Here is a 21,516-nt window from a genome sequence, read left to right on the forward strand (position 1 = left end):
ACGTGATATATGTTTAGGTTTTCAATTATCGCATTTAAGTGCCTTAGTGTGGTCAACTTTCTTTTTGGTCCTTTTCTATTCCTTTATCACTCGTACTATAAATACAGGTAGAGACCTCTTATCGAATCTGGATTTTATTGGACTTGCGCTTTAATATTATCTCTTCTAATACTGGACTTGGGCTGTAATAGTATCTCTTGTAATTATGTTCGATATTCTTTTCCATGAGTTTTGATGATTTCATCTGCGTCAACTACGACTTCCATATCCATATCTATGAATGACGTACTCGTGGAGCTTTTGGAGGTCTACGCCATAGTCCTGAATGTCTCTGGTGTTGGATTTGTTGTGGATTTCTGGGAGGACTTAGACTTAGTCTGTATCTTTTTAATGACGTATTTTCGGTTGTTTTCGTCATTGTGTCTTGATTCGTCTTTTCATTTTTTTTTGTTGAGAACCTCGTTGCTATAAATCGTACTGCAGCCAATTGACTTATTGTACACCCTCCATGATAAAAATTTATTTCTAGAATAAATAAACTAGTTTATAAAAATGAAAATTTATTAATTTAAAACAAGACACACGCCAACTTTATCGGTTTAAAAACTAAGCAACTTAAAATTGTTCCCCCACTGGCTTAATAGTTAGTTCGTGAATCTGAAAACATAAATAGTTCGTTATAAAATTTTAAATAAAAACATTAATCAAAGCAATATTGTTTCTTTGTATGAAAGTTAAATTGTTTTTAGAAATCGCTACATAGCGATTTCGTAATAACTCATTAAACATACATCTATATGTACATGTGGTTTAATATTGCTTAGCTAAATCAAAGCTTTACTAAAAATAAAACAGTTCTTTTTTTAACCCTTTTAGTCATGTTGGGTAGAATTGTACCCATTAATTTGAATGCATATACAGATTGAACGAATTTAAAACGGAACATACGAAATCAATGTATTTCGGCTCAACTCCGCTCTAGGTGGTTGGCCAACAAAAGGTTGTCAAATAATTATATTATAAAAATCCAATACTTCAGCGGGCTGCTGGATTCTGAATTCATTCAAGAACAAGTCAAAACTCCACCCAAATAGGTTGCCTAGAATCACTGTGAAAACTAGACTACACAAGCAGTTATTATGCTGTCAAACCACTTATCGCTTCCTTATAGTCCAAGAGATAGAGCCCAAATTTTGAACTGATCAGTAATATGACATTTCTCTATTGGAATATATTCATTGTAACTGGGTTAAGACTTTGCCTTACAGGCGGACGCCCCTCGTGGTACAGGGGGTGGCTATACAGGGATGAAGTTGTAATTTGCCCAGAGTAAGATCTTGGTATAACCAGACGAAATCCCAAAGGGCGGACGCGAGAGTGGATACATAAGGGGTGGCGGACAGGGGTGAAATTGCAATTTTTTTGGGGGAAAAATTAACGATAAGTAATTATCCGCCATTTTCATGGCTCATTATTTAGCCCCTAAAAACTCTAAATCCAAAAGGGCGGACAGCTGGGTTGGTACAGAGAGCCATAAAACGGGGTCAAATGTACCACTTGCCTGCGCATTTTAGGTCTCGGTAACAATTTTCAAACTGATTTTATTATGATATTTTTATACCGATTGATTTGAAAATTTGTATGCTCACTTCTGTTACTATTTTCAGAAGCGTCAAGTAGAGTTTTCCTCAAAATTTTCCAAAAAAATTTCCGTAAATGAAAATTTTTGTAATTTTTTGAGGTAAAATCTAATTTATAGAATCCTTTCGATTTTCTGTAAGTTATACCATGATTTTTTTCCAAAAATGTTCAAACGAATTTTCCGATAAGAAAAAAAAATTAGAAAAACTTTTCTAAAACATTTGATAAAACTACGTCATCGTCTGAAACTTTTATAGAATATTTTGTAGTTTTAAAATGATATTATGATAATGTTTTTTTTTTCAAACTATTTATTTAGATTTACTTTACAAATCACATTTTTTTCTTAAATATAAATATTTTACGAATTAATTTTTAATTGAATAAATGTTTGATATTTGATATTTTATTAAATTAAAGTAATTTTATAATGTTAACTATTAAATATTTTTGGTATAACAAATAGTAATTTTACTTATTTTTTATTACAATAAAAAGGTTTTTAAATTTATATTGCATAAATAATGGTTGTTCAGATATAAGAAAAATTTTATTTATTATTATATTAATAATCAAATACAAAATATATTATTTCTATTTATCAATAGGTAAAATTCAATTTGTAGAATTCCTTTAACATTTTACAAATAATTATTAATAAAAATCAATTTAATAGTGAAATTATTAATTTTTTAAGTTTTGAAATTTACTTTGTACTTAGATATTTTAAATATTTTTTTTTAAATTTCAAATTGATTGAATTTTTTTTTCATTAGTTATTAATGTAAGTAATTCTAGACGCATGCACTAAATGTAATAAGTATCAAGATGCTTTTATCCAACTTGGTGAAACTGACTTCGATTGTAATGAAGTTTTTGAAACCTTAGAAACTTTCATATGTCACTTATATGGAACAGGACTGACGAGAACAATTCCAAAAAGAAAAGTAAACGATGTCAGATTTTCACTATTTAACCGGCAGTATAAGTTGCATGATATGAACGAGCCTTTTAAAAAAAAAACTAAATAATTTCGATGCTTCAAGCTTACCACCATGTCAAGATGAATTACACCAACATCTACTGAGAGCCCATTATATTTCAAATATTTGGACAAATGCTCATAAAAAAGTACCAACAGAATTGATTGTTGAAGATCATGGTTGGGAGTTTGAAGGTGAAACATATAAATTCAAATGGTTTAGTGGACCTCAGATGCCAGAATCAATTCGAGAAGTAGTGATTGAAAATGAAGCAGATAATGAATGTGATATTATTGAAAGTGAAAGTGACGAGGATGATGAATGTGATGACATCAGTGAGAGTGAGAAAAATGACGAAATGTTTAAAGTTTTTCTAATTTTTCTTTCTTATCGGAAAAATTGTTTGAAAATTTTTGGAAAAATTCATGGTATAACTGACAGAAAATCGAAAGGATTCTACAAATTAGATTTTACCTCAAAAAATTACAAAAATTTTCATTTACGGAAATTTTTTTGGAAAATTTTGAGAAAAACTCTACTTGATGCTTTTCAGAATAGTAACAGAAGTGAGCATACAAATTTTCAAATCAATCGGTATAAAAATATCATAATAAAATCAGTTTGAAAATTGTTACCGAGACCTAAAATGCGCAGGCAAGTGGTACATTTGACCCCGTTTTATGGCTCTCTGTACCAACCCAGCTGTCCGCTCTTTTGGACTAAATGAGTTTTTATGGGCTAAATAATGAGCCATGAAAATGGCGGACATATTACTTATCGTTAATTTTTCCCCAAAAAATTGCAATTTCATCCCTGTCCGCCACCCCTTATGTATCCACTCTCGCGTCCGCGCTTTGGGATTTCGTCTAGTTATACCAAGATCTTACTCTGGGCAAATTTTCAGCCATATTATCGATCGTTAATTTTTCCGAAAAAAATTACAACTTCATCCCTGTATAGCCACCCCCTGTACCACGAGGGTCGTCCGCCTGTAAGGCAAAGTCTTAACCCAGTTACAATGAATATATTCCAATAGAGAAATGTCATATTACTGATTAGTTCAAAATTTCGGCTCTATCTCTCCGACTATTAGGCAAGCTCCTATTTTCCTTTAAAGGAGACAGATAGTTGAACGATATTTTATACAATGTCTATCACCGGGTATGGATTTCTTTTTGTCCAAGTTTTATATTGGTCCACTATTTCAAATGCAGTTCAAACAGACATATATTAAATCGTATGTTCCGTTTTAAATTCGTTCAATCTGTATAATTCTACAGGAATATGTAACTTAAACCAGTTTAAAGAAATTTACATTCTATAAGTATAATACTTCTGCGTTTTGTACCCAAAAAATTATAAGTAGTAGAAAGAGTCCCCCTTCACTCCGCTTTGACCTTTCACCACTGACGTCACAAATCCCGTAGACCTTCGTCCGCGCTCCGATCATGCCACCGCATCGTAATTAGCCATTTTTAATATGAATTAATTTACATTATTATTTTTGTATTTTAACTATTATCTACTAGTCATCATTATCTATAATTAGCCAATTTTAATCTAAATTATTAAATTATTAATAATTATTAAATAAAAAATTTCATCCATGCTCCATCTGGATTATCAAATTAGATATTATCTAATTTGATAATCCAGATGGAGCATGGATAGTTTTATTCTAAAAGCAAATTATTGTTAAAAGCAATATGGTGGCAATTGCGTAGTTCGTAAGAGGTAAGTGTACTTGTTTCTTCAAATATCAGTTTGAATAAAAGTCACTCGCGGTTTATATTTCAGTGCAATGTTGAAAGTAATGTTACTTCTTACTAACTGTAAATATATTTTATTGACATTAACTTTTTTCAAATATAAAAGTGTAATAAATCAAATTCTATGGGCACAATTGTATCCAAAATGACTAAGTGTTTTGTTTTTATTTTCAGAGTAAAATTCCTCCAATAAAATATTTCACGGAGAAGGAACTGTTAGAAGAACTTTAAAAACTGTACGACATAGAGGGATGTGTTAGTGATGACAGTGTCTGCGAAGAAGAAATATAAGTAAGACAGAGAATTCTCTACCCAAAATCAATACTTGTTGCTGGTAGTGCAAGGATCAATAGATTTTCTAAACCACCTCTAACTGATGTACAAGATTTTTCAAAAAACGAGAGAGGATCAAGGGAAAAAATTATCTCTTCTGATGGAATTGTAGCAACCAGATGGTTAAATAACAAGCCAGTGATAATGGTATGTATACAATTTCATTGGGGTTTGTTGACGTAAGTAGACCCGAAGTTGTTCATTCTCCATCGTTTAGGCCTCTTTTACTCATGGCGTCGTCTACTTCGTTCTTCCAGGATCTTCAAGGTCGTCCTCTTTTCCTCCTTCTTATGGGGCTCCATTCGGTTATTCTCTTTACCCGTCTGCTGTCGCTAGTTCTTCTTACATGTCCATATCACTTTATACACAATTATAATAAGTCCATGGGTGGCATATATAAAACAGATGCTCTTATTGCGTTTTACAGAACAAAAAATCGTTTTAGAAAGTGGACTGTTCGGCTAATCTTTCATACTGTTGACAAACACCTAACAAACTTCTGGTTAGAGTATAAACAGGACATGCATACTTTAGGAATTATACAAAAAAATATCATAGACCTTCTACACTTTAGCATGAAACCCGGTGAAGCCCATATAGAAGTCAACTCTTCCAATAACAGAAAACCGGGAAGACCTTTAGGCGGTACATCTAGTCCAGCAGTAGCTGCAAAACGCCAAGACATTGAAATTAGACCTCTTACTGAAGTTCAATTTGATAATATTGGACATTTTCCATAGCATCCACAGCTACATGTACCTTTAAGATGCAAAAACCCTGGTTATACAGGAAAATCAAGACGGAAATATCAGAAGTGCAATGTCCATTTGTGCGTTCAAAAGGAAAGAAATTGCTTTTTTATGTTTTATGTGCACTAGTTTTTTAGATTTGTTAAGTGCTTTTGGGTACAATTTTTGTTATATATACATGTTATATTTGTTTAATGTTTAAAAAGTATAATATGAACTGTTTTAAGTACATTTTAGGCGAAAATTGTTTTTTCGTTTGCTGAAAAAAGCGGTATTGAAAGGGTTAAGAAAAATATTGATACATCTATCTATATTATATATTTTATTCTTAATATGAGACATTGCTATTAGACAACAAGCAAATGGGACATTCTTATTGGGAGTTTTGACCCAACAGGTACTACGATGTTATATCTTTCCTATACTGTTGTACGAAGTTTAGTCGTGGACTCTCACAGACACTACCTTAAAGAAAATTGAGCCTTTCGAAATTTGGCTTTATCGTCGAATCCTGAATATATCCTATACCGACCACGTTACTAATCAGGACATTTTATTAAGAATACAAACCACAATAAAAACAGCCGAAATCAAATACCTCGGTCACATCATGAAGAACAGCGAAAGATATGGGTTCTACAATTAATTCTACAAGGAAAAGTAAGAGAAAAACGAGGACCAGAAGGGGAAGGACTTTTTGGCTGAAAAATCTACGTAGGTACGTTGTTCAACATAACAATCACAAACCTTTTCAAAGCAGCAGTGTGCAAAATACAGATTGTCATGATGGCACCACATTTCAAATAGACGAATTTCAAACTAATATGTTAACTTTTAAATTAGGTGGACCTCTACTTTAGCACCTTTAGTATTTATCCTTATATTTTGAAAGTAAGTTATTTCACTTTTTTTTATACATTGTAAAAACATCCTTTTAGGAAGTCATAATATTTTTTAAATAGTTACCTGTACATGTGGTGGCGTGGAAAGGGCGTATAAAATCGCATCAGCTATATCTTCCGATTTTAATATTGAACCTTTCATTTGGTCGTAAAATTCAGTCTTTTTAAATTCGTCAATCATTTCTGTATCAACTAAACCAGGACTTATGCTCTAAAATTTATTCAATATTTGAAACATAAATACATACTAAGATAAAATAGCTGTTTTAGTTAATTTGGTACTTTAATGAAGTTAATAAACACCAAGTAACTCCTACTAATAAGTAAATCTAAGTCACATTTCAGTGTAAGGCAAAATTAGACACACCTCTTTACATTGCTCCTATCACAGAGACAAGGAAGTATATTCATGTCTTTATACTAGAGAAAATTAATATATACTATACCGTTTATAAGTAGTTGCTTACCGTCACTCTTATTTTTGATTTTAAAGCATTTAGTTCGTTCCTTAGTGTTTCTGTCAAAGCAGTTACTCCATGTTTGGTTGCTGGATATACGGACACTTGTGGAAAATTACTTACTTTATGACCTAATACGCTATTTATATGAATAATGTGCCCATCAATATTATTCTTTTTCATAATACTAATTGCTTCTCTCGTTGCTATACATAATGCTAACAGATTAACATTTATAGTGGTTTTCCATGCTTCTGTGTCGCCATCTATTAGACCTGTTTTAAATACGCAACCAGCATTATTAATTAAGATAGCTACAGGACCAACATTTGCTGAAGTCCATTTGAAAATGTCTTTTATATCCTCTTCTTTGGTGAGGTCTGCTTTGACTGAGTACAACTTGCCCTTTTTGTCCCGAAGTTTGTGAGCTAACGCATCTATTCTTTCTTTTCTTCTAGCAACACCTACTACCTATAAAAAATTTTTATTGAAATAAACTTTATAGGAATATCTGATAGCTATATTAGTTAAAAACAACTAAATAAAGTTTAAAAAAATGTGGTCTAAATGTTTCAATTACTGTGCACATTTTTTCCAATCTTTTTAGTAACATAAATGGTACATCAATATTGGAGAATATTTTAACGCCCCCCATGACCTATGGGCTCCTATAAAATTAATCAATCTGGAAAAATATGGTAAATGCATTAAATCAAAATAACCTGGTAATTTTAAATGATATGTCACCTACAACATACTCGGTCGGGTCAAAACTCTTCTAGCAATTTACCACTAGTATCTTCAGACATCGCTGATGACACTAACTGGACGGTGGTAACAGATCTTGGATGGGAATCTTTTTCTTATTCTTATGAAACTTAACATGTCTTATGGAACAGTTTAGTAATACAATACAACCAAAAACCAAATGGAACACTAGGAAAGCTAACTGGATGGAATACGAACGAACTTGTATTTTATATTTCAGTAATAAACCAAAACTACCAAATGTAAATTATCAATATAAATGTTTCATGGAAGGCATTGAATATGCCGCTACATGTTTAATTTCAATCAATAAGCCTTTCAAAAGAGCTAATCTGTCACCACTGCCTTGGTGGGATTCTTCTACTTTTTAGGCTATGATGACTTTGTTGGTTGCTATACGGAATAGATGTGTTGAGGTCTTTCTATACCATGCTCTCAGGTTGGCAAGCCAGGATATTCTTCTTCATCTTGGGGCCCTTTTTCCTTCAATTTTATCTTGCAAAATGCATTCTAGTAGCTCATATCTGCCTTGATTTCTTGTTATATGTCCCAAGTACTCAGCTAACGGCCCTTCACGATATTGACCAAATCCGCGATTGTATTCATCCTCGGTAGTACTTCTTCATTGGTGATTTTGTCTGTTCATGGTATCTTCAGGATCCTTCTGTATAACCATAGCTCAAAAACCTGAAGTTTTGATCAAGTTTCCGCCTTCAGTGTCTACGTTTCTACTCCGTATAAAAGCACTGAGTACACGTAACATTTTAGGTGCCTTATTTTTGTATCTAGGGTGAGGTCATGGCTTTTAAACACTGAGCTCACAGTAAAGAATGCACTTTCTGCCATTCCGATGCGACATTATTCTCTTGGGTATTGTCTCATGATGCATTAATTATAGTTCCCAAGTAGTTGTACTGTGAGACACGTTCAATTCTCATTTGGTTCACATACAGCTTTGCTCTAGTTACGTTTTCCTTGCTGATGATCATTAGCTTGGTTTTGCTGGTGTTTATATCCTGTTCATATATTCTACTTGTTTCCGTCATTTTGTACATTAAGTTTTGCAGCCCTTCTGATGAAAGAACCAGTTCTTTCCAATGATATTGGAAAACACTAGTGCATTATCTGCATACTGCAGGTTATTGAGCTTGACTCCATTTATTTAGATGCCTTCATCAATATATTTTAGAGCCTCTTCTCAAAAATGTGCTCCGAGTAAAAATTGAATATCAGTGGTGAAATTATGCACCCCTGTCTTACTCCCCTTAAGATTTTGACCTGATCTTTATATTTTCCATCTATTCGGAGTACCGCTGATTGATTCTATTACAGATTAGCTAATATTTTTAGGTCTCTTCCGTCAATCCCTGTCCTATTCAGCACTTCCATCAATTGTTCATGCCTGACTCTATCAAAAGCCTTCTTGTAGTCAATTAAGCATGCAAAACATTACAGCTGACATCTCTACATTTCTGAAACAATACCTGCACGCCAAATAAATAAAATACTCGTACCAACGCCGTTCACAAATCCAAACTGATTGGGCGCAATTTGTTCCCCGCATTTTCAGTAAATTCTTTTGTGGATGAATTTTAAAAACAGCTACTACAGCAGATGGCTCATTAGGTTTATGATCCTATAGTTTTCACAAACATTTGCTCCTGGTTTTTTGGGCAATGATACGAACTCCGATTTGAGACACTCTAAATATTTCAGTTATTATTTTTATTTGTTTTACATCATCAAGAGCTTCACAGTTCTGCAGGAATTTCATCAAGTCCCGGGGCCTTTCCATCCTTTATTGTCTGACGGCTACCGTTATTTCTTCTGGTAGGATATCGGGACCTGAATTTTCTTCTTAGAATGGAGGATTCTTGTATTGTTCTAAGGTCGTGGAAAAGTTTCTCCAAGTATTCTTCCCATATTTTTCTTCTTTGGTTATGGAAAGATTGCCTTCATCATCAGTTATTTTTTCGCTGTTGCGTTTTCAGAACTTTCGAGCTATTTCCTTCACCTTTCGATGAACATTGAAGTTATCATATCGACTCTGATACTCCTCTATTTCTTGACATTGTTCTGTTTTTCGTTTCTCTTTGGCTTTTCTTATCTTTCTTCTGACATTGGTATGTATTCTTTTATAGTCTTGGAGATTTTCTTTGTTTTTTTTTCTCTGGTGCATAAGTTCAAGTATTTCATCGATCATCACGATTTTCGTTGCTCTGTATCTTTTATCAGGTGCTGTTCTTTTATTTCTCCCACTGTTTCTTGTATGATGGTCAGACTTTCCTTTATAGTTTCTGCATATCTGCATTTTAGCACCTTTGTATTGAGGTTTTCACTCACCTACAGTTGAACATTGTGGTATTTCAGTTTTCTAACATCATACTTCTTCATCGACTTACTTGTAACCTTCTTAATTCTGACTTTGAAATTACCTACAACTGGTACATAATCAGAATTTATGTCTGCCCCCGGGTATGTTTTGACAGATGTACAGCTGTTTCTATACCTCTTATTTACTAGCATGTAATCAATCTGATTTCAATTGGTGGGATAGTAACTGTGATAAAGTCTTCTTCTTCTTCCTACTTTATAAATGCCTGTTTTACTTTGGTTTTTAGCCTCAATTGACGTTGTCTGACCATCTTTTCCTCGGTCGTCCCAATGATCTTCTTCCATTTGGCGATTTGTCTCTTGCTATTCATATGTATGTGATAATCTCGTTCGTTATAAAAAAGAAGCTTTACATAATTATATTAACAACAGTAATATAGAAAATTATATACATACACGTTAAAGAAAAAACGGCGACATTTCTTTTAAAAACAAGGCTAAGAGTTACTAGGTTAACTATTGCGCTAAGCTTAACAAAAATACTCCATCTAAGGAACTATAGCAACAGGAAAAATCCTTTACCTATCCATAAATGTAGTAACTATGACTGGATAGAAATTATTTGCAAAATATAACCCCAAGTTTAGCAGATCAGGAAGTATAGGATTTAGTAGATAATACAGTTGTTCAAAATGATATATTTAATTATGCTTTGAAATTTACTTAAATACAATTTTCATTAAAAAGTCATCATCATCATATAACGGGGGTCCTACGGCGATTGCCGCTTCCCGCATTTCAGCCTCCATCTTTTCCTATCTCTCCAATCTCCCTCTTCTAAGCCTCTAGATTGCATTGTTTTTGTAATTTCTCTTCTCCAGGAATTTGGTGGTCTTCTCCTTTTCCTTCTTTCTGGCGGAACATACATTAAGGCTTTCTTTGGCCACCGCTCCTCCTCCATTCTCATCACGTGACCATACCATTGTAATTGCCTTCCTTGTATTCTATCTGAAAGAGTATCTCTAATTCCTGTACGGTTTCGTATTTCCTCATTCCTGATTCTTTTCATTCTCGATATTCGACATGACCTTCTAAGATAATCCATTTCCACAACGTCTACTTTATCTCGTTCATTCTTTGTCATCGTCCAACATTCGGCACCATATGTGGTAATTGGTTCTACAATTGCTCTGTATACGCGAAGTTTGGTATGCATCTTTATTTTATTAGACCACAGAAATGAATTCAGTATTCGTATGCATTTTTTCCTTTGGGTTATTCGGTTTTGTACATCTATCTTAACTCTGCCATCTGCTGATATGATGCTTCCTAGATAAAGATGCTTCCTTTCATTAAAAAGTACCAGTTATACAACTCCAGTTATGAATCAAGTTACGTACGATATGACATGGAATTCACCAATTGTCGGTAAATTATTTCTTATAGAAAATTTTAACAATATTTGGTTATATAACACTGTAATTAAGGAATGGAAAAATGTTGTAGTTGTACCAATCCCCAAACCACAGGAAAATCCCAACCTTGCAGAATCTTATAGGCCTATTTCCTTATTATGCTGCGTCATGAAATCTCTTGAACGGATTAATAAACACCGATTAGAATTTGATTCGACCAGCACTGCCTTTTTTCCGTTGAAACAATTTGGTTTTAAAAATGGGTTTAGTACTATTTACGCAGTTTCTTATTTAACAAAAGACAGCTATATGTTTCAAATAACTTGCTTATATTGGTTATATTTCTGCATTATCTGCATCTTTGTTGCATTTCTCGATATAAAAAGTGCCTCGCCTATAAAGCAATTCATATCACTATGTTAAGAGAAAAAATAATTCAGGCAGATGTTCCTGCGAGAGTATGTAATGCCCTGTGCAATTTTCTAACGCAAAGAAAAGTTTATGTAAGCTCGAATAACAATTCTGTAATAGGTCCCAGATGATCATCCACAGGTTTGCTGATGATGCAGTATGCTGATGAGTTTGTCATTTATAACATTAACAAGTATTTCAAGTATTCAAGTCTTAAATAGTAAATGTAGTAAATATAGTAAAGTATAGTAAATACTTGAAAAGCTGAAGAACAGAAAAGCAGTAGGTAAAGACGGAATACCAAACGAATTACTGAAATATTGTAGAGCTGCAGTGACAGAACAATTAACAACATTAATTAATAAAATTATAAAACACAATAAAATACCAGAAGAATGGAGAACGAGCGAATTAATTCTACTATTTAATAAAGGAGATAAAAAACAACCAGAAAACTACAGAGGTATAAACTTGTTAAATACTACGCTAAAACTTACAACTAAAATTTTGCAAGTGATAATAAATCAGAGGATAAGTTTAGCAGATGAACAACAGGATTTTCGTATTGGAAGATCATGTAGAGATGCAATATTAGTTATAAAGCAAATTACTGAGAAATAACTAGAGTATAATAGACCAGCATTTCTGTGTCTGATTGACCTAAAGAAAGCGTTTGACAGAGTAAAACTCAAAGACGTAATCCATCTTCTGTATAATAGAAAAGTTCCCCTAAATATTATAGAAATTATCAAAAACATCTACCAAAACAAGAAAATGGAAGTCAGAATAGATGGACAACTTACAGAACCTATAGAAATAGGCAGCGGAATAGGACAAGGGGATTCATTGAGCTCCATGCTCTTCAATTTGATCATGGATAAAATCGTCAAAAGCGTTAGCAAAGGAAGAGGAGACAGAATGGGAAACAAAGAAATAAAAATACTCTGTTAAAATATTGATAGCCCAAAATGAAGATAATCTGCAAAGACTGATCCACAGATTTAACATAAGAGGAAAATAATTTAATATGACAATCTCATCTCAGAAAACCAAACCAATAGTAGTCAGCAAAGAACCAACCAGAGGTAAAATAGAAATTGATGGCATCAGTATTGAACACGTAATGGAAATAAAATACCTGGTAATTACACCGTCTAGCTACGGAGACCTAGACAAAGAAGTGAGAGATCAAAAACAAAAAACAAATAAACTGGCAGGATGCCCTAATAATACTATATGGCGAAACAGACACATTTACACTGAGATGAAGTCAAGAATGTATAAAGCCAGTGTAAGACCAATAATGACATATGTCTTAGAAACAGAATCTGACACAGCTACAACGCAAAAGCTACTGGAAACGGCAGACATGAGGGTACTGAGAAGAATTACAGGAAATACGCTGAGAGATCGAAAGAGAAGTAAAGACATTAGAAGAAAATGTAAATGACAGTGTATAAAAGAATGGACACAAAATAGAAAAAAGAATGGAATAACCACATAAGCAGAATGGAGGAGACCTGTGTCGTGAAAATAGCAAGATATAATTCTCCAATCCTCTGAAAAAGTATCGGACGAACGCTAAACAGCTAACTTTAAAGTTACTTAAAAATTTGAATCGTTGGGTTTTGCCTTAGTGTGACAAAAATCTAATGTTACCATATTTACAAGACATAATCTGCTCAATATTAATACTATTAACGAAAATGGTACCTTATATCCAGTAACAAATAAGGTAACTTATCTTGGAATTGAAAAAGTATGAATTTTTTAAAATTATAGAAGAATAGTGAAAAAAGGAAAAAGACAAGGGACGAATTGACGCGAAGTAGAAATAAACCATCTAAGAAGAGTATGTCATATCTCGATAACAAATTAAATCAAGAAATCAGAAGAAAAATAGCAAGGATATATTATAACTAGACTTCGGCAAATATGCATATTGCATATTTTGCATATTGTGCATATTTTATGCAAATATTTCATATTTTGGCATATTTGTATAAAAGTTTGCATAAAGTGCATAAAAGTTCAGACTTTTATACTGTATTTGAAAATTTTTAAACATACCAATTTATTTCAATTCTTGTATAAAATTTTGTAGTCATTTTAATCAAGAAATGATCTAAGTACGTAATCTCTACAGGTACAAAACATTTACAATTTCAAAGAAGATCAATTTAAGTAGCCCTCAACATTCTTAGAAAGTCTCGGTCACTGAGGCATTCAGTTATTGGATAATCGCTAAGGGTTCACTCATTTGCATTTTATGATCTAATCCCCAAATCTATCTACAATTTATTGTATCTTAACAGCAGGTAAACGGCTAATAGTTTTGTTCCTAATTTAGGGATTTTCCAAAATCTCCCAGTTTATTGAATTAGGTACCTAAACATTTCTAATTTGATGCTCAGATTTGTAAATCATCTTTGTTTTGATATTCAAAGCGTAAGCACTCGTTGTGCGTAACAAAAAGGAAGATTGTGATTTTATAATGCCTAAAACAACCAGTGCTTCAACTTGGATTAAACCTTATAAAGAGCTGTCTATGGATATGGGAAAAATCTACTGTTCAGTCTGTGGCAAAATTGTAAGTATCTAATATTTTCTATTAAATATCTAATATTTCACACATACAGGGTGTTTCCAAATGACACTTACAACGTTTGACTGTAGATACTTCTCGAAAAATTGAACAAAACGATATAGTTAATGAGGGGTCAAACTTATTTACTTTTCGAGATACAGGGTGTTAAAATTAAAAAAAATTAAATTCTTTTAGTTAATAACAACAATAACTTTAAAACCAATAAACGTATTTACTTGAAATTTAGTACTCGTAGGTTGTTTTTAAATGAAAAATAGCTTCCTTTAGTGAGAAAAAATTGTCCATGGTACAATACAATGGTGTGTATTTAGAAAAATTTTTCACCTTTACTTTTTTTTATGAAGTTAGCTATTCTAAAACACAATTATTTTTATTGTAATTGAATTAACAGAAAAAAACTTTTGTTGAATTTTAAAATAAGTTATATGATGTACTAATGGTTAGTAACAAAAACTAATTTGTGGATTAATACTGCATTTAAAACACTTAGCGAGTGTTTTTTTTCCAAACCAGTTATTTGATTAACCAAAAGCACCTTGTATATTTTTATATTTTAAAGGTTGGGTTAAAATAAAGGTTTTTATTTTTATTTATAGATAGCATGTGAGAAGAAATTTCAGATAGACCAACATGTGAGAACTGCTTCACACATTGCAAAAAAAGGAAAAATAGGAGGAAAACATCAAACTTCAATGGCTAAATGTTTCCAATCTACTTCAAAAAAATTAGATGAGCAAGAAACTTTTAATGAAGACTTGTGTCGCGCATTATTGTCTGCAAACATACCGCTTTCAAAATTAGCAAATGTAAATTTTAGTTCGTTTCTAAAAAAATATTGCAAACTTAATGTTCCAAGTGATCGGTCTCTAAGAAGAAATAATGTGAACGGGCTATACTCGTCGGTGTTAATTAATATTAAGGAAGAAATTGCAGATAATTATTTTTACATATCTGTAGACGAAACCACTGATTCCTCAGGAAAGTATATTGCTCATTTATTGATTGGTGTTCTTAAAGAAGATACCTTACCAAAATCTCATCTTATTTCATGCCAGCAACTTGAGAAAACAAATGCTTTAACAATTTCGCGTTTTATACAAGAAACATTAGCAACTTTTTTTCTTCCGACAACTATTCCTTACTTACTTAATAAATTACTGCTTATTTTATCGGATGCTGCTCCTTATATGGTGAAAGCAGGACAAAATTTAAAAATATTTTTCCCAGATTTAATACATGTTACTTGTGTAGCGCATGGATTAAACAGAGTTGCAGAGGAAATACGAAAAAAGTTTCCTCTTGTAAATACCATGATATCCAGTGTCAAAAAAGTATTTCTTAAATCTCCTATAAGAATTCAACTTTATAAAGAAATGCTACCTAACATTCCTCTTCCACCACAACCTATTTTAACGCGATGGGGAACATTGTTAGAAGCAGCTAATTTTTATGCAGATCATTTTGTTAAAATAAAGAACATAATTGATACGTTAACAGATGAAAGTTCCCAATCTCTTTTGGATTCTAAACAAACTTTTCAGAGTAACTTGCTTCAACAAGAACATACATTTATAAAATCAAATTTTAGTTTTGTTCAAAAAACAATTACTCAGTTAGAATACCAAAGCTGTCATTGTTCGAAAGTACAGCATTAATAAAAGAATTTGCGTCATGTTGTCGGTAATATTGGAAAAGATATTTTAAAAAAATTTGAAGCTACTATGGAAAAAAATAAAGGTTACCATATTCTTTCTGAAGTAGTCAGTGTTTTTCCATATATAAATATATGTACTCAGACAGAAGCCACAAGTTTTTGTTAGAAAATTTTGAACACCACTTGGTCATTTATTGTTACCATAATTCTAAATAAGTTTATTCATACTTAAAAATGATGTAGTTACTTAAAATAAATGTAAATCTTAATGAATAGTGGGAAATATTTAGTTATGTACACTTTTTTTTTTTAAATAAAATTGTTACTATTTTACGATTTTTTTATTTATTTGTATGCATATTTTGTAAAATATTTGCATATTTTCGGGTAAACACGTGCATATTTATGCACATATTTTCTACATTTTTATTTGCATATTTGCCGAAGTCTAATTATAACACTGTATATACAATAGAGTCAAAACAATTTTTATTTTACGGACATATAATGAGAATGAATAATGAATTATTACCAAAACCAGTAGAGGGTTTCTTTCTCTCCAAGAAGGAGGGACAGACCAGCATTGGAATACAAACAATGAATCAAAGGAATAATGAAGGATAGAGCAATATGTTAGGGGTGATGAAGAGACCGAGAATAGTGTGGATCGAAATGCGAGATGTTGCAGTAGCTTTAATGTTTTAATGTAGATAGATTAAAGAAATTAAAATTAATAGGCCTGACATGTTCTGCATTTGGCATACTAAGCCATACTCTAAGAAGTTTAATTCCCATGTATCCCAAGCAGAGCAGATAATTTAACATTGTCGCAAAAATCCGCAAAATAACTCAGAGTTACATGGACCACGGAACGTGCAATGCTGGTTGTGACCCTTTGAGACCACATAACAAAGCAACACATTAAGCAAGGATCAGACATTCAAGACGTGATCGAAAGAATCACGACGCTTAAGTGAAAGTAGACAGGGCACCTAGTTAGAACACAAGATGTACTGTGGACAAGATGAATGAAATGAAGGCCCATAAAAAGAGTAGCGGGAAACTAACTACAAACGGCCCAGTTTTAAGAACATTGAAAGAAACTAAGTGAAACCTATGTTCAGAAGTGAACGCGATGGCTGAATGATAATATCAGCAAAATCAACACTATAAAATAGTTTTTGTCGAGAAGGTTATAAAAACAATAATATTATTAATTAAATATTCAATACTATTACCAAAAGTCCATTCTCCACTAAAAGTTCTGCAATGGCTGCCCCTATTCCAGAGCTGGCACCCGTAACAACGGCTACTTTGCCTTTCCACCTGTCCATAGAAAGAACCATCGTGAGTTTATTAACAAAACGCAGTAACATAAGTATCTGTTTGTTTTTATACGCTTTTAAATCTGAATAACAATTCCAATTAGATTTATAATTGCGCAATATGTTCAAACGAAATGCAATTATAAGATAAATGCATGTCTAATGTCAAATTACTGCATAATCACTAGTATTAAAGTAATTACAAGCATGTAACAGTGCATATTTTATTGCGTTGTTCGGAAATTGCTTGTTTCGCAGATTTGAAACGCTTCTTTAAGGTGCGGGACATTTAGAGAAATGGAAAATAATCTTAACTCCTCCTGCAGTGCTTGGGAGGATTGACTAGCTCAACAAAATTATATGTAAAACAGTATATTTTTTATTTCATACCATTTCTTTTATTTAACTTTTTTAAACAATGATAGGTGCATGTTAGTATAAGGTGATGATACATCTCAAGACACTAATACGAGTCCGTTCCCATATCAGTTGGCCCAACCTTAGATTGATAAGAAAATTAAATTTTAGAGAACAAAAATAAAAGCGCAGCGTAAATTTTAGAAGTTTTACTGCATCGAACAACATTTTTAAATTTTTTAATTATAGAAAATATTTTATAACGTAATGAAAACTATTGAATAAACAAAGAACAATACACAGAAAATAATAATAAAAAAAACACATAGAATATGAAATATTTATAAAAAAAAATATGGAAGTTTACCACTGAGTTACATCCCCTTTCTTTTTAATGTCATCCATAATTTTCCGAGGCACAGTTTTTACCAAGTTTTGAGAAATTTTTAATGTAAACAAATCCCATATTTCTTGCAATTTTCCTTCAATGGTTAATGGACCTGGCAGGATGTTTTCTCGAAGCTTTTTTTATTTCACGCCACAAAGTCTCTATCCCATGGAGAAATAAAAATATCGGGAAAGAAACGAAAGGCAGAATTTACAAAACAGTCATCAGACCAATAATGATATACGCGGCAGAAACAAGACCTGACACAGAGAGAACAAAAAGGATGTTAGAAACAGCAGAGATGAAAACACTTAGAAAAATTGATGGTAAGACACTATGGGCCAGAGCTGGAAATACAGATATACGACATAGATGCGAGGTGGAGAACATCAAAAATTAAAGAAGACATTATAATGGAGGTTTGCACGGTTGGTCATTGAGAACAGACGTCTGTGTGTAGTTTGAAGAAGCCGGCAAAATTTGTTAGGAAAATTGATTTATACTCAAAGTAATGTGTCAGTTCCAATAAGAGTAATCACTGTTTTTTATTTGTAAGCCATCTCTTATCTGAGATATTTGTAAAACGGCGTTTCCAACAAAGTTTAAAAATACAAACATGGTTCAAGTTTTTTAAAAAGCTGAGTCTAAGGTTTGTGTCCAGTGTGCCAATTTCGAATGTTTTATTCTATCGCAGTTTGGAGATGAATTTATTATTTAGGGTGCTGAATCTAACTCTAGTTCTAACCCTAGAAATTTTAAAGTTCAGTGAAGTCCAGAAATTTAAAGTATAGAAATTTTAGTGAAATCCAGGTAACTTTTTTGTGTGGATTTTTGAAGATAAGCATTTTCTAATAATTGCTTTCATAATATTGTAATAATTTAAATTATAAACGTAGGATATGGCCATAACTGTCATATTATTCGTTCTGTTTTAAAATTTAATATTGAATCTGACAGCTAGCTTTAATTTTTTTTTTTGTCATTTGGTAAATATGTAATAATATTTGATATTTTGTTTTGTTTAAAAAAAAAAATGTTAACCTCTATGCATAGTTTTACTTAAAAAGATATTAACGTCCATTTACAACTGTAATTTTTATAGTATCTCCAACTTCTAAAGTTTTTAAACGGATAGGATATAGTAAGTCTGTTTTTGATATTTTGTATTTTATTGTTATTATCTATATTTGTTACTGTTTGTAGTGAAACAGTAATAAATGTGTAATTTTCCCTAAATGTGTTTTTTAGAAGGGAAGAGCCTTTTTCTTTCATCCAGCAGGAAGTTTCCTTAAATCAGCGTCCCATTTTAAATAGCTAAAGGACCTTCTTGCGTTTATTTGTTCCAGGAGATTCATATAAGTACCCATTTATTTTATTTTTGCAGTTGCCCCAATCCAATCCCATTGTTTCATTAACTTATCCACGACCCAGTTCTCCAAATAAACCCTGAGAGCCGTTCACAACAGTTTCGTTTATTTTTCTTGCCCTATCTCTACCCCAATAACTTCTATCCCCAATTTTTAACCCCTTATAATAATACCCTATGTGGTAGGCAAAATATTTATTATAAAAATGACAGTTTACAGTTTCCATACAATCTTAAAAGTCAATAGCTGGGTCAATCGTCAATTCGCTATAGTCAAAGCGAAATTCGGGTATATCTCTTGGAAGCTTATCATCAAACGGATCCGTAACGGCTGTCCAGCCGCTCATTTGTACCCCATCAATGACTTCTTCCTCATCCGTTGATGAATAATTGCTGTCTGAATCGCTCTCGAAGTCACTATTAGACAATTCACAACTCAAATCACTTTCACTCTCGAGATCCGAATCCCTTTGTAGTAGTATAAAACACAATTACGTACCTAATAGGCAAGAAAAAGAACACGTGCTCTCTCAGCAAACTCTAAACGTGCACTAAATAAATATATTGACACCTGGTATAATGAACACAAGGTATGATACATAATGTTCCAAAATCGGTTCGCATCGCGCATGACGTAGTCAAGACCGCTTCTTCACGCCAAATTTGAATGTAATTGTAAGGAAAGACTTTTAATTTTAAGTGTTTTTATACACTCGCGATCATAAAATCCGGGTCACCTTAAAAATCGCCGTTATTTCATTTTTAACGAGCTTTATCGTAAATAATAATAACACATATACAAACTAATGCATGTTTCTGAGAATTGTTGTCAGCTTAGCAGTTTCCTTTGTAACAAAGAATTCCAATAATTCCGATTTCGCGAAAAACTGTATACTTCCCAAAATGAACGGTACCTGTAACTGCCGCTTGTTTTAAATGTCTCATTTGTGCTTCGACTTTCTGTTCAAACGCAACAAACAAACGTTTATTATTGCCGTCATTAGTGTTTATTAGTGCCTTTGTTATTGTTTATTATTGTTTATTTTTTGCCAAAAATGCCTTGACTGTTGTTGAAACCACACGCATTGTTGCGTTTGTGGAAGACGGTCACACTCAACGGCAAGTCGCAAGAACTGTTGGCGTAAGCCTTTCTAGGGTTCAACAAGTGCTTCAACGCTTTCGGAAGACGAATTTGCTAACCAGACGACCTGGATCTGGACGAAGAAGAACGACCACGGCACGAGATGACCGTTTTCTTGTGTTTCAGGCTTTACGAAACTGGACCTCAACTGCGGTTATGCATCGAAATTGCCTACAGGAAGTACGAAATTGCAATGTTAGCTTTGCAACAGTCAGGAGAAGACTTCGTTCTTCTGGACTATCTTCTCGGGTAATGACTACAGGACCGCCACTTGGCCGGGCGAATCGTGTTGCACGACTAGCTTTTGTCTCGACAATACGCGTATTGGGGAATTAATGATTGAAGCAAAGTGTTATTCTCAGATGAATCCCGTTTCTGCCTAACTGGATTCAATGGACGTGTAAGAGTTTGGAGGAGAACCGGTGAACGATTTTCACAAGCTTGCATTGCTCCAATAATGCCATTTGGTGGAGGCTCGATCATGGCTTGGGGAGGTATATCTTCCGACTTCCGCACAGAATTACCCTTCATCGAAAATGGGTCCTTAACTGCACGAAGGTACATTACGGAGATTCTGGAAGAACATGTTATGCCCACCATAGCCGGGCTAGGAGAAGACGCCGTTTTTATGCAGGACAACGTGCGACCGCACGTTGCCAGGATCAGTATGTAATACTTGGACGAAGTTGGAATTACGAGGGTGCCCTGGCCAGCTAGGTCTCCGGACCTGAATCCCATCGAACATCTCTGGGACGATTTGAAAAAACTTATTCAAACCCATACACCTCCTCCTAACAACGCACAGGAGCTTAAGGATCTGTTAGTGAGAGAGTGGAAAAACATACCACAAGATGTATTCCGGAGAAAAATTGAAAATATGCCCCGTCGTCTGCAAGAGGTTATTAGAGCAAGGG

The 21,516-nt window shown here is 33.1% G+C and overlaps 1 protein-coding gene and 1 long non-coding RNA gene across 2 annotated transcripts in view; one reads left to right on the forward strand and one right to left on the reverse strand.

Annotated features, from left to right (window-relative positions):
* Positions 1-543: 543 nt before the first annotated feature.
* On the reverse strand, positions 544-17,420 carry LOC140440177 (farnesol dehydrogenase-like). The gene is made up of 4 exons (XM_072530498.1): positions 17,264-17,420; positions 6,845-7,306; positions 6,442-6,588; positions 544-657 (listed from the first exon to the last, which is right to left on the reverse strand). The coding sequence occupies exons 1-4, from the start codon at positions 17,399-17,401 to the stop codon at positions 616-618; spliced, it is 789 nt and encodes a 262-aa protein (XP_072386599.1). The 5' UTR covers positions 17,402-17,420; the 3' UTR covers positions 544-615.
* Positions 3,716-21,516, forward strand: part of LOC140440178 (uncharacterized) — a 40,203-nt gene continuing 22,402 nt past the window's right edge. Inside the window, exons 1-2 of the long non-coding RNA XR_011950795.1 lie at positions 3,716-4,358; positions 4,568-4,873. This is a non-coding gene — a long non-coding RNA (uncharacterized lncRNA). The remainder of the gene's footprint in view (positions 4,359-4,567; positions 4,874-21,516) is intronic.

This window comes from Diabrotica undecimpunctata, chromosome 4, assembly GCF_040954645.1.
Source record: "Diabrotica undecimpunctata isolate CICGRU chromosome 4, icDiaUnde3, whole genome shotgun sequence".
Taxonomy (NCBI): Eukaryota; Metazoa; Arthropoda; class Insecta; order Coleoptera; family Chrysomelidae; genus Diabrotica; species Diabrotica undecimpunctata.

Bases quoted from the DNA above. Each gene is read 5' to 3' on its own strand.
- LOC140440177 (XM_072530498.1), bottom strand. From the start codon at position 17,401: ATGTTACTGCGTTTTGTTAATAAACTCACGATGGTTCTTTCTATGGAC. The intron at 7,307-17,263 runs GTAATAGTATTG...AATTTTTTATAG, and splicing joins TAGTGGAGAATGGACTTTTG to GTAGTAGGTGTTGCTAGAAG. The intron at 6,589-6,844 runs GTAAGCAACTAC...AATAAATTTTAG, and splicing joins AATCAAAAATAAGAGTGACG to AGCATAAGTCCTGGTTTAGT.